Source organism: Microtus oregoni, unplaced genomic scaffold, assembly GCF_018167655.1.
Source record: "Microtus oregoni isolate MIOR12 unplaced genomic scaffold, Mior012 000030F_ref0000283, whole genome shotgun sequence".
Taxonomy (NCBI): Eukaryota; Metazoa; Chordata; class Mammalia; order Rodentia; family Cricetidae; genus Microtus; species Microtus oregoni.
The window spans coordinates 16,864,452-16,878,639 of NW_024543089.1; the positions used below are offsets into that span (position 1 = coordinate 16,864,452).

At 40.1% G+C, this 14,188-nt stretch overlaps 1 protein-coding gene across 9 annotated transcripts in view; it reads right to left on the reverse strand.

Moving 5' to 3' along the window:
- The window catches only part of Robo1 (roundabout guidance receptor 1), a 1,017,834-nt gene that overhangs the window by 312,818 nt on the left and 690,828 nt on the right, over positions 1-14,188 (reverse strand). For all 9 annotated transcript variants that reach the window (XM_041678490.1, XM_041678491.1, XM_041678497.1 and 6 more), the window contains one exon: positions 2,447-2,773. In XM_041678490.1, the coding sequence (XP_041534424.1) occupies positions 2,447-2,773 (327 nt within the window). The remainder of the gene's footprint in view (positions 1-2,446; positions 2,774-14,188) is intronic.

A 14,188-nucleotide genomic window follows, 5' to 3' on the forward strand; every position in this document is an offset into this window, starting at 1 on the left:
GATTTGGGTTTTAGGACAAATGCCTCCAGAAAATGAGGCCAGGACAATATGAACTGTCAAAATAAATGAGTGAAATGATATGAACTAAATTGTTACTCGCTAATTTGCAGTATGCTAAAGGAGATTTTTTTTTATGAATTAATAGTTTCTAAACTTTCCAAACACATAAAAGCCTTTCTGAGGGCAGGGTGCTAAAAGCAAACATAGTATCCAATAAACAAGTGTTTCTCCTGATCACTGTGATGAAAGTAGCATGAGAACTACTGGACCCAAATGTATAAACTTCTTCAGGATTTCAAAATATTTTATCTTTAATTAGGACACATATATAAAATTGTCATTAATACCATTCTAAATTTAAGAAGTATAAAATGTTTATTATTTCTCTGTTTATAGATATAGAAATTATTCTAAGCATTATAACGTATTCAAATCTTTATATAATAATTGGTACATTTATAATATTCACTTTTATATGGTGCACAGTGAGGAAGACAGTGCTAAAATTTGTAAATTAAGTATAATGAGCTCTGAATTTGGTTTGAATTTCCATGAACATATTTACTCTCAGAGGATGGAATGTCCAGCTTACACAGAAAGCTGAGCTGGAAACTAAAAGTATCTTTAAATACCTACACAGAAATTGTCTAAAGACAATTACACGCAGGGTATCTTTACAACTGAGGGTAACATAGGGGGTATTTTGAAGAGGAAACTAGAGAAGGGACAGGTTGATCTAATCAAGTCTATTCTAAATACTGAAAATGACAAAAATGGACCAGAGTGGGAATCATAGAGAAACCAAAAATGCTCTGTGCTATTTCTGTTGGCCCAAACATCATAGCCTTTGGTTTTACTTCTTGCATCCAGGGTTTGTGTTTGTTTTTCTGTTTTGGGTTCTCTCTGTCTCCCTCTCTTTCTCTCTCTCTGTTCTATGCTGGTTTTATCATAATTAGGAACCTACCTATACCTTCTCTACCAGCTACAATCACCTTAATATTACCTCAAGGAGGAAAAATTATTCTATAAGAAAAATATGATGAAAATTACAAAAGTACAAAGATAATGTTTGTCCAAACATGTACCCTGTTTTATAAACAGGAACACAGTTCACGGTTTTTCTTATATTCCATTGAAAAATGGCTTAAAACATAAACGTAGAATCACTTTCTGCTGTGAGCATGGCACCCATTTATCTTATAAGTCTGAGACTTTTGAGGCCTTGACTTTGAGGCAGGTCAATAAGAAAAAGGGCAGTAAGTGTATTGTCTATCAATTTAAACAAGAAACGTAATCTCAAGTTTCAGAAAAACATTTTAGAGTGTGACATAGGTGTGAAGGCCCAGGCCTGTAAACGCAGCACTGAGGCAGGAAGCGTCAAAGTTCAAGGCCAGCTTGCTCTACATGGCAAAACCACGTCTCAGACAAAACAAATGATAACAACAAAATCGTAACGTGAATGGCTAGTTTTGACATAGTCTAAAGTGGTTATTTTTATTCAATTTACATATTCTTTTGATATCAGATATCTTGGGCAGTCTATCTCAGTGTAAATACCACAAACCTTGGTGGAGGGAGGGTTTAAAACCATTTACTATCTTTGGAGTTGATTCTATATTAATATGATTAATTTCTAAATTTATCTTTAAGTATAATTAGCTATATATGTTCCTATGTGTTCATGTTCTAGTTAAATGGTGAAGACTATTAAAAGTTATATAACTAAAACTTAGGACATAAGTCATGTTAAAATATAGGTAAGGCTGGGAAACCCTAAGCATATTTTAATAGATGCATATATATACTTCAACTCAATTAATGTGACTCTTGTTAATCTTTACAATTCCTACGTAAAAATTACAGATTTCTGATATATACACATAACAGGATCCTTTCAAGGGCGGGAAACCTTTTAGCTACCTACTGGATGAGGATGGAATATAAGAGAGTTCAGGTTCATATCCAAATACAAGGCACACCTGTAGCACAGATATAGTCATCTAATTGTTCATCAGCAACTCCCTCTCCCGATCAACGCAAAAGTGCTGCGTGTGACATGTAGAAATAAACAGAGCCATCAGGACAGCATGCACCTGCTCCTCCTCAGGCTCTGCTGCCCTCACACGGTAGGAAGCTTCTGGATACAATTCCTGGATGGCATAATGTTTTACTTCCCGACAAATCTTACACAGTCAACATTGTTAGAAGAAATCACGGAGGGCAATAAAGCAAACTCAGTGGAAACATTCTACAGAAAAACAGCGGCTGGGCACTGTTGGAATACCCAAAAAGGATGAGAAGTAAGGAACACTGACACACAAGAGCTTGTATTTATACAAAGCTAGACTACCGTCATGCAAAGGGTGTAATGCATGCACAATTTCTTACTGCCCCTGTCAAGACACATGATCCCATGTAATTTCCCCAGGAAAAGCATTTTACTTACTAGCTACCTCCAGCGATGCGTTGTGGCTCACAGCCTCTCCCAGGTAATTCCTTGCTACACAGATGTAGACCCCTTCATCAGGCCTGCTCTTCCGTCCATGTACTATACGTAAGAAAAATAAAGATCCACTTGGCAGCAACATTCGGTGCGAGCGAGGATCATCTTTGTCGGTCTCCACTCTTTCCCCGCCTTTGTACCATTCGATCGTCGGGGTGGGGCGGCCTTCGGCTTTACAGTTCAAAGTGGCAGGTTCTCCTTTTGAGACAATTAGATCTGAAGGGTGTTCAACAATGCGAGGTGGGAAATCTTCCTGACGAAGACGGGAGCCTGCGGAAGAATGAAACAAACGTTTCATATTTCACCTGAGCATGAAAGGCCTCATTTCAGAAGAACAGACTTTAATGGTTTTTAAACATTGTCCCGAATGGACATGCACCCCCTAACCTTGATTCTAAACATGCAGGCTCTCAACCACAACGCCCATATCCGAATGCATTTGACAGTATACTTAGAAAAGATCTCTTACTAAATTCTACCTGTATAGATGCTGCCTGCTGGTCCTTGAGAGCCCACAGCACAGCCCTTTAATACCTCAAATGTGATGGCTAGTTTTAATTGTCAAATTTATGCCACCAAGAATCACCCAAACACGGAGTCTCAATGATGAAGTGTAGATTGAGGTGGCCTCTGGGCATATCCATTGGGAGGGGGTTATCTTGATTACGTTAATTGACGCTCTGCCCCGTTGTTCATGGCACCAGTTCATGGTCCACAGATTTCAGATTATATAAGAACAGGAAAACTGAGTGGACCAAGCATGTATGCAGTAATCCATGGCTTCCTGCTCTCGACTATGGATGGACCATGACTACCTGCGACAAGTGTGGCCGTGTTTTCTTCCCTCCTTGATGGACTGTAACCTGGACTTGTGAGGCAAATAAGCCCTTTCTCCCTTCAGGCTCTTTGTCAGTCTCCCTATCACAGGAACAGGACAAAAAAGGAAACGGTTGCTTGTCTTCACAGAAGAATAAACCTGGAAGAGGTTTGTGAATATTACAGGCAATGGTATGGACTCCTAGAAACCCTCTTTTAACCAGCACAAAGTAATAATTAGCAAAATGTCCTTTAATAAAAAGTATCTCCTTTACATACTTCATATGTGGTTTGAATGTAACTGGCCCCCATAAACTCAGAGGAAGTGGGACATTAGGAAGTGGGGCTTTATTGGAGTAGGTACAGCCTCATTGGAGGAAGTGTGCTGCTGTGGGGGTGGGTTTTGAGGACTCCTATATGCTCAAGCCACACCGAATGTCTTGACCACTTCCTGTTGCCATGGGTCATGATGTAAGGACTCTCTGCTCCTGTCCCAGCACCACATCTCCCTGCACCACTCCATGCTGCACCATGACAATAACAGACTGAACCTCTAAACTGTAAGTCAGTCCCAATTAAATGGTTTTCTTTTCTAAGAGTTGCCATGGTCAGTGGTCATGGTGTCTCTACACAGCAATAGAAAGCCGAACTAAGACAGTATGACTATACTATATTTTGCAATACATCTAAACATCAAAAAACAGGGATCATGTCTGTCGTTGTGTAAATGAGAATTTAGGCTCTGGAATCTGAACACTTGGTCCCTGGCTGGTGGAGCTCTTGGAGGGGTTTCTGTGGCACTGCCTTGGTAGAGGAAACAGGCCACTGGGGGAAAGGATTGGAGATTATATGCCCTTGGCCACTTTTCATTTGCTCTGTCTGTTTCATATTTGCAGAATAGAGATGTGATCTCTCAGATGCATGCCTCCATGCTTGCAGATTAAAGATGTGATCTCTCAGATGCATGCCTCCATGCTTGCAGTTTGCTGATGCACCTCTACCATGGTAGACTCCAAATAACCACAAGTCTAAATAAACTCTCCCTTCTATGAATTGGCCTGGTCATAGCACTCTATCAAATGACAGAAAAATAACTTAAAATACCTTTATGTTTTTAAATAGTCTCAACTGTTTATTTATTTATTTATTTATTTATTTTGCCGGGACTATAGCAAATATAAAATGTCTCAAACCTCGGTCAAATTCACTAACTCTGGCTTTCAAACCTGGCTCTCATTGAGTATGCGTGCCTCAATGAAAGCAGCAAGGTAGAAATGTCTGTTCCATATCTCCAAATGCCATCCACAACTTGACACCACTAATATCCCGGGTCAAACAACTGTCCCTTCTACTGAGACTTAGGAAAGTCCCTTTAGTATCCATTTAGACGGAATCAGGAGGCTTTGGACTCATCTGTTCTTAAGTTCTTAATAGACCCACAAGCATGACCTTTTCTTTCCCCAGCCCAGATCTCCACACAGCCTGCTCTCGCCTTCCTGTGCCTTCTGTCAGCTCCACAGCCACACTCTGTTTCCTTCTGCCCAGCAAATGCCTGCCACAGGCATGGGGCTCCAAATAAGCTGCCATCCTTGAGGACTAGGCTTCGTTCAACTCTCTCCTTTCCTGAACTTTTCCTACCAAATTCAGTTCACTCATTTAAACCTCAACAGCACTAAGCTTCACAGAGCTGTCACTCAATCTATTTATCCAACACTTCCTACAGTTTTCTCTTCCCCACAAGTCTGTGGGATCTGCGGGGCTTCCTCTTGCTCAGAGCTGTCTGCTGATAATGGCTGAACATACTCCAGTGTTCTGGAAACATGAGTGGAATCACTGAGAGAATAAATACATGTCAGGAAGGAAAGATCTAACTATGAAGAGGGAGCTGAAAAAAATCAGACGCTAGGTCTGCATGTGGGGTTGCATGCCTGTCCCCAACACTTGGGAGGTGGAAGCAGGAGAGTCAAGAGTTCAAGGTCATCCTTGGCTACATTATTAGTTTGTGGCTGGACTGGACTGTAGTAAACTGCGTTTCATAGATTGCAGAGAGGTTAAGAGCACTTCCAGCGGACCAAGGTTCAACTCCCAGCAACCATATAGTGGCTCACAACCACCTGTAATGAGATCTGGTGCCCTCTTCTGACCTGCAAGCATACATGCAGACAGAACACTGTATACATAATAAATAAATAAATCTTTAAAAACAAACAAACAGAAAGAAGCATGCATTGTAGAAAAAGCATAAGGCTTTCCTCTTTAAACTAACCAGTGTGCACTATATTCGATCCAAGAGACTCTATATGGCATACAAGCTTATTCGTATCTGCGTCTCATTTGGAGCTACTATAATTAATAGTTTGTCTTAGGGAAACAACTATGAAAGGAGAAGTTAATGATCTCAGTGAGTAAGAGTTTCATAACCAGGGGCTGCAGAGATGGCTCTGCTGATAGAATGGTTGCAGTGTAACATGAAGAACCGAGCTGGTATTCACAGCACACTGTAAAAACCAGGCATGATAGCACTCACTCAGTACAGGGTATAGGACAGCCATCAGATAGAAGGGGAGAGGACCTCACTGGCCAGCTAGTCTATCTGTTAAAACTCCAGGTTAAGTTAAAGACACTGTGTGAAACTTAAGCTGGAAGAGTGCTATGGGAAAGCACACACCATCTGCTTCTGCCCTTCACACATGCAGGCATGGGGACTTGCCTTTGCACATACACAGAGGTAGGATGGGGTTGACAGAGACAGAGATGGATGGGGAGAGAACGCTACATTATACAGAGACATAGCATTGGTTTAGAACGTGGTACACAGTATGCTATGCATTCTTTAAGTGATGGCAGACTTGAAAAGGAGGAGAAATAAACCAGCAAGATGGGAGAAAATAACTTAGAAATGCTTCTGTCCTCACAAAGAAAATGAAATTTTCTTCACTAAAGGAAATGAAATTCAGGTTCTCTTTTAGGTAACTCATAATTAACAATGTCATGAACCTCCGTGTATCATTAGCCTTTAGGAGAGACATCATTAGGAAAGAGAGATACTGGTGATAACAAACTAATGAGGTGGCACACACTTACAGAAATTTTACATTACGAAAGTCCATTTGCGCTAGGAAACAAGGCTGCAAATGGTGCTATATTAACGCAAAGCAAGGGCAACCCCGTGCAGTGAGAAGGATCTGGAGCAACAGCTCTTGAGAAGACCCCTAAGAATGAGCCACAAAGGGAAGCCAAGGCAGGGAATCTACCCCAGGCACAGGTACTAGACCTCACAGCATACTCAAGGGATCTTCTGCCAGCTTAGCTGATAAGGTGTATTGTCAGGAACTGGGAAGCATAAACCTGGAAAAAGGAAGGATGAAAGAAATGCTGAAAAGTGAAAGATGGAAAAGAAATAAGATGATAGTATAGGCTTTGACTACCAAGTGAGTGTTCTGCAGGTTAGATGAATGTGCGTGTTTAGAGAGAGAGAGAGAGAGAGAGAGAGAGAGAGAGAGAGATAGTTAGTTCACACTTGGAAGTCAGAAGCAAATGCTGGGTGTCCTATTCCAGTACACAGTATTCCCTGAGACCAGGTCTCTCACTGAAATGCAGTTCACAGATTGGCCAAACTGGCTTGCCAGTGAGCTCCTAGGATCCTGCTATCACTGCCCACAGCAATGGGGCTACTGATGCACTCTTCTGCACCAGGCTGCTCATGCTGAGCATGCAAACTCAGCTCTTTGGGCTCCCAGGGGACCCACTCTAACCAGTGAGCCATCTCCTCAGCTGGAAAGTCATTTGAGGTTTTTTAAGTAAGGCTATTATTTGGCTTTAAAGTGTTTACTCTTGATAGAATACAGTCAATATAAGCAGACTAAGGTAGGGAGATTAGCTGCCAGATGCTTGCACCTTCAAATTAAGAGTCACTGAACCTGTACTTAGACACCGACAGAAGGGCAACAGGGAAACAGGAGATAATGATAAGTTAATCACTGGCAATGTGGAGGACGGTGAAGAAGAAAGCTCATGAGGGATACAGAATAAAGAGATACTACTCTATCACTGGTGGCTGAAGTATAGTTTCAGTGAGCATAGAGACAAAAGACTTTTGTGAGAGAAAAAAAAGGGCGGGGTATCCTTCTAGAAAACCCAGAGAGAAATGTTGAGTTAACAGCTCTGTCTCCAAGTTTGGCCTAAGAAACACAATCTCAGCTAGAGCCATTAGCTGGAAAGGAGCTGGGGCAAACATCCTGGGAAAGAAGAAAACCATGTGGGGGGAAGGTGTAGAGGAAGTCACGGCCAATTGCAGAACCTGGAGACGACCCAGGCTCCACTACAGTACACTGTGGCTCAGGAGAATCTCCATCTGAACCTCAGTTCCCCAGAGCTGGACCACAGCCAGCAGGACGCTGGGGAATAGAAAACCCAGACCCAAGTTTTCAGCACCGTGTTTGTACAGCAGCATTCAGTAAAAGCTCCAGCAATAAAAATGCTTTCTAGATTATTAATGACTAATTTTTAAAATTCTCTATGGACCACACTTTCCCCACATTGTTAATAACATTTCTCATATTAAAGGGAAAAAAGCTGAAGTTCTCAGAGTCTAGTCTTACTAATGCACGTTCTGATCTGCCAGAAAATGCATGTAATATGCACCGTTTCCCAGGCTTATTTACGTACTGAAGCCTTTTCTTCTCTCTTTCTCTCTCTCTCTCTCTCTCTCTCTCTCGGGTTATACTGAGTTTTGTGTCTAATGAATATATTTGAATAGAAAATATACACCATTAAATATATAGTAATCTGAAGAGAAAAAACAAAATCGTCAAAAAAGTAGTCCTTCGACTGCAACAGAACCAGGACTTGGGAAATCACAACCAGAACAAGGAAGTGTTTCAATTCTTCACAATGTTCGACCCTCAGAGCAGGGATTTTGCAACATGTGACTCACAGACCTAATGAGTTTGCCGCAATAACAAACCATACACACCGCTCATCATCTTCATTGAAACTACAATAAATGATTTTTGTGGTTAAATGTAAGCAGGAAGGAAGGGGACTGGAGAGCAATCTACCATCGCTTCTCTACCATCTCTACTGGTACGGAAGTGGGTGTCATAAAGCGTGGGGTCAACAAGCTGTCCTGAAATCTCATCTGTCGTTCAGCTGCGAGGCGGCAGTGCTGGGTCTTGGTCCTCAGCAAATCCAAAACTCTTGCTGTTTGCAAACAGTCTATGCATTCTACTGGGGCTAACCGGTTAAAATCACTACATAAATATGGGTTGTCCCTTTGGCTTTAGGTCCTGCAAGTGTTCATTTTGATGTCTTACTTCTAAAATGATGATGAGGAAAATATCAAGAAGCTGACAAGTCTGGTGACCTCTGTTTTATTCTTTCTCTATAAAAAAGAAACATTTACCTGTAAACCAAATGAACTTATGAAGAATTCCTAATCAAAATTTTCCTTGTATAAATATGAATTCAAATTGCTAGGCATCCTTCCATTATCAGTTCTCAGACTGCTGAGATCTTCAGTTTGCAAACAACCATGTGTATAATTAACGCCGTTTTCATAGCTGAGTGTGGTGGTATGCCTCAGATCCAGCATTCAGAAGGCTAAGAAAGGATCAGTTATTCCAGAACAGCCTGGCCCACACTGTGCCATCCCTGTGTAAGACAAGATAACTGAGCTGGGGAGAGGGCCCCATAGGTAGGTACGTCCTGCAAAAGCATGTGGGTCTGAGCTCAAATCATCAGGACCTAATGAAGCTGGGCACAGAAGTATACAATTGTAACAGGGTGAGAGGCCTTTTTAGAAGCTCAATTGTGTGCAGCAATGCAGAGTACAGAGGAACAAGAAAGATGCTGTCTTGTCGTGGGAGACAATTATCAACACCAAGTGTATCCTCTGACCTCTGCATGTGTGTCACGGCACGGGTAAACCATACCCACTGTAGAAATGCTCTACAGTCACAAAATGGTCGCAAGTCACCTACCAACTGCCCCTATGGTTGTGCTAATTTGTGCACGGTTTATATAAAAAGATAAAAGGTTTATAGAATAATTGGCAAAACCCACCCCCTGTATTGTAATGACGTAGTTAGAAAGAACAGAAAGGAAAAGGAAAAGGAGCTGAAGTCATGACAACTTAACAAGACACTGAGGTGATACTACTCCCTAAAAGAACCAGGGTGACACTACTGTCCTTTAACAAGGACTTGGGGTGTCACTGTCCACTGCTCTTAAGAAGAATACTGGTGGCTTCCTGGGGATGTAACACCATTGACTTCAGCAAGACCAGCACCACAGAAAGGGCCAGGGCAGAATTCCTTCAACAACAGCCCAGTTGGAAGATAAAATATAAACAAGAGTGATCGAAATACCTAAATATTTACACAACCACAGCTGGAAAGAGGCATTCACGTAAGTGCTAAGTATTTCAGGGATATTCATCAAAGTCACATGAGATTTATGATGAAGAATCCAAACATTAGCTGGATGCAAACTCTCCAACCACCTACTGAGACATTACTTACAGACACACAAACAATCAGAGACACTGGTCCTATTGATATTCTATTCAGGCTTGTGCATAATTTTATTGTTTCTCTTTTCTCTCTAGCATAGAAGCAGTATTTCTCATAAGCCTTTATGTTCTCAATTTCTCTGTACACTGAAGAAAAACCACGGTTTTATACAGAAATTCCTACTTGTATCCAAATTTCTCTTTAATAATTTTGATAGGTAAGATCAAGAATCTTGTAGTAATTAAATTCTTCTGCTGAATCATATCAAAGAACAAATATGCTTATAAAGTTGCTAATATCACAAAAATTCATTAAGTCATTGAGAAACCTGCAATAAATACGAATAAAAAAAAATTGGTGACATCTGTCCAAAACTGGGTTAGAAATGTATGTAATTGCCTTGACAACATGTTTATAATTGAAAATAAATTGTATTTTTAAAGAAACCTCACCCTTTAACTTTATTTATTTATTTATTTATTTATTTATTTATTTATTTGGCTTAAGTTTCCCTGCATTTTAAGGAAGATTATCTCTAATTACAAACACACGCCCCGGCCTCACAAATCCAATAATTTTCCTGTCAGAAGTTCTTCCTACCAGGAGATGTTTGCAGAAACCAAGAAAACACCACCTACCCCATTGCTCACTAAGTACAGGATGTAGAAGAAAAGACAGAGTCTGAAGCTAGACTTGGCCACTTAGTAAGATCTTATCTCATAAAACACCCAAATAAATAAGCCAATTAACTGCCGACTATCCTCTAAGGAGTCATGCACATTTCCAAAGCACACTCAGTGCTGTGGAAATAAATATAACAACCAAAGTCGCCGTGCAATGAAGAATAAGCACTCTCAGCTGAAAATACACACAGTGAAGAAATAAAAGGAATGCAATGCATTAAAGAAACTAAATGATGGGCAGGACATTGTGTTTTCTTCATTTCCTTCACTTTCCCTTTGTTATGACTTTGAAAAGGTCACTAGAAAGAGAGAAAAAGAGTCGTCTATAATAATCCCAAGAATTAGCTCGGTGCACTGGTAGACCTATTGTCTACAATGATGAACAAAACAGTGCCAAAATGAAATGTCAGGAGAGAATTTCTACTGTTTGGGTAACATCTCTTTATCATCAAAATCAAATGGTTATGTCCCTAGAGATGGGGAAAAGGTTGACAATATTGTAGGTTAAATTTTAGGGATAATTTTGAGCCCCCCAACTCTGCACCAATTTTAAGAATGCAGACCCTGAAGAGATGCCAAGAGTGCTCACTATAAGGACAGCCTCAGCTGCGACTTCACCCTGGCCTTGGGTGCAGAGACTGGAGGTTGGGAGTTTATTCTGACTTCATTCTTTTCCATGTTTCTTTAGCAAAATGTCTAGTAAAGGTACCAATAGTACATTTCTCTTCTGAACAATGCTAAGTAACTTTGTGTACATATCTTAAAGACCCAAACTTGTTTGTTGTTTTATCCATCAATCTCTCCATCATTTGCTTACATAAGAACTAGTAAAGAAAATCACTGGTCTCAGTCTGAAGTGTAGAAGAGAGACAGAAAATATTTGCAAGGATGACATTAAAGTTAGAGGCAGTGGTCATAATTCCAGAGGTCAAATAGTGGAGGGAAAGACATTTTGAATTTGAGGCTAGACATGACCACATGGTGAGGCCTATCCTCATAAAACACCAAAATAGATGTATTAAGTGATGTGAGCTAGTGAGCTTAGGAAAAAATAGTAGAAAATCAGAACTAGAATAGAATAGCTTCACGTAAAATTTGCGAACTATTCTAGCATGTGTTCCAAAAGTAACTAAACTATAGACTGGATGTAACTACCTGGTCTTACATCTTGTACTAGTTAGCCATTTAGACTTGAATAAATTGCTTAACTGGTTTTTGCATTTATAAAAAGAAGACAAGACAGTATCTAAATTTTATTCATTAACATAATGGCAGATGCAAAAATGAGAGAGAAAAAACCATTCCATAAACACATGGGTTTGAAATTTTGGTAGCTATGTGAGCACCACTGTAGTAATAGGAGCGGCGGGGCTGCGTCCCCAGCACCCCGGCTGCCTGGCTAGCTTATGCCCGAAATAACAACACACAAACTGTATTCTTTTAAACACTGCTTGGCCCTTTAGCTCTAGCCCTTACTGGCTAATTCTGATATCCCGATCAACCCATCTCTAATAATCTGTGAGAACCGGTCTTACTGGGAAGATTCTAGCCTAGTCCATCCTGGGTCAGAGCTTCATGGCGTGTGTCTACCCAGGAGCGGGGCATGGCGTCTCTCTCTCTGAGGCGTCTGCTCCCAAGAGGAGAGCTGTGGAGTCTGAACTCACTTCCTCTTCCTCCCAGCGTTCTGTTCTGTTTACTCCTCCCACCTATCTTCTAACCAATGAGGGCCAAGCAGTTTCTTTTTATTTAACCAATGACCTTCCTCCATCACACCACTCTTTAATTTCATGATCTTCCTGGAGCATCTTTCAGTACAGCTGCACTCTTACCATTCCAGGAGGATTTCTCCTCCAGTTTGGGAAGAATTATGGTAGGCGAAGCTTAGCCCTAGCTTCAGTTTACATAAACTGCAAATAAATTTTATTTTGCACAATTCGTGGAAGATTCTGGAACAATTTCCATAGAATACCTTTGAAAACAAGGGAAGTCAAATAAAGGAGACTAGAGAAAGAGCTCCAGTAGTAAAACGCTTGCTGTACAGGCCTGAGCATCACAAGCCTGAGCATCATGTTCTGCTCACCGACACCAAAGGAAAAGGCAAGGCCATAGGCAGGTCTAATCCCAGCACCGGGATAGGAGGGGACACAGACCTTGCCTCCAAAGGCACAAGCACGTGTGAGCATACTTGCCCACATCCATGTAGGCAATCTCATGAACATCATACCCCCAAAATAATCATTTTAAAAAGCATTTAACGTGGCCAACTGACAGTTTTCCTGCAAAACCTAACATGTTGACCATCAAAGGCTACCCATAATGAAGCACCTCTGCTTCTTAGAGGAAATACTCCAAATGGGCATGCCGTACACTGAAATGCAGTACTTTCGAATAGATATGCCCAGGCTTCTGGGATACTACTGGGCGAGGAGTCATGTGCATTTCATCTTATCTTTCATAAGAAACAAAAAAAATTCTGGGGACCACAAGAGTAGAGATTAAGTCTCTCACGATGTCTAGATCTGGAGGTACAATATAAAGAATACCCTAAAATACCATGGCCTCTTCCAGTTGGTAAGATCAACTAGACCCTTGTGATTTTTCTGAGAGGAATTCTGAAAATATCACACTTTTTGAAAATCACTGTATGGATAGTTCTCTTATTTTTCTTTATTGCAATGAAAATATAGTTAGTAATCATCTTGGATCGTTTCTACCAAATAGAAAACAGCACGGTGTTGCAATCAATGTAAATTTTCAGTTCACTTATATACATATAATATGAAAATAGCAGACGGCTACATATTTGGATCAAATGACAAAGTTTGCCATCCAAGTGGCCGGTCAAGAACACTTACAATTGTATAAACAAATCTTGTCTAACAAACTACCTCTGTCCTCACCTTAAAACTTCTGAAAGAAAAAAACTTACTCATATTTCGAAAAGATGTTTTCAAGGCTCAAATTTAAACTACATAAAAATTAAAAATATATACAATAATTTAACCATAGCAAAGGTTTCAAAAGCATCATGTAAAGCTAAATGAATCCTTTCACTGGAGAGCTGCATTCCATTTTCATAGAATGTGTATATTAGAGAAACAATTTAGTAACAGTCCAAAATCTGAAGTCAACTAAAGTAGTAAAAATGAAGCTTTGAACTCTACTATTTGAAGCACTCGTACTTGTCATATGAAAAGAACCCTTGGTTTTAGATGAGAGGATGATGCCTTCACAATAAGAGTATGAAATTGCCGTTTTAAGGATAATTGTCTAACGACAATTAGACTTCTAAAAAACAAAAAATTCTTAAAATACCCTGTTAAGGGTTTACTGGGGAATTCCTACAAGATCACAGTCAACTTCACTCTCTAGAAACACAGTAATTTTGACATGAATAAGAATTTCTTAAGAAAAGCTTTTCGCACATTAGCAAATTAATTGCACACTTTCCTTTCTTACCTCCTCCAAATTTTTCTTTCATTGTGTGTTGATTTTTAATTTGGTAGTCCTTCTGCAATATGCTAATAGAGGTGATGAGAGGTGGTGCCTATCACTCAGCATGGGGAATTTAACAAATTTTCCAATGCTAACTAAAAAGATAAAAAATCAAAAATTTAAATAACAACAAAAAACTTAAAAAGTTATAATATTTATTTTATAAAAATTAAGTACAT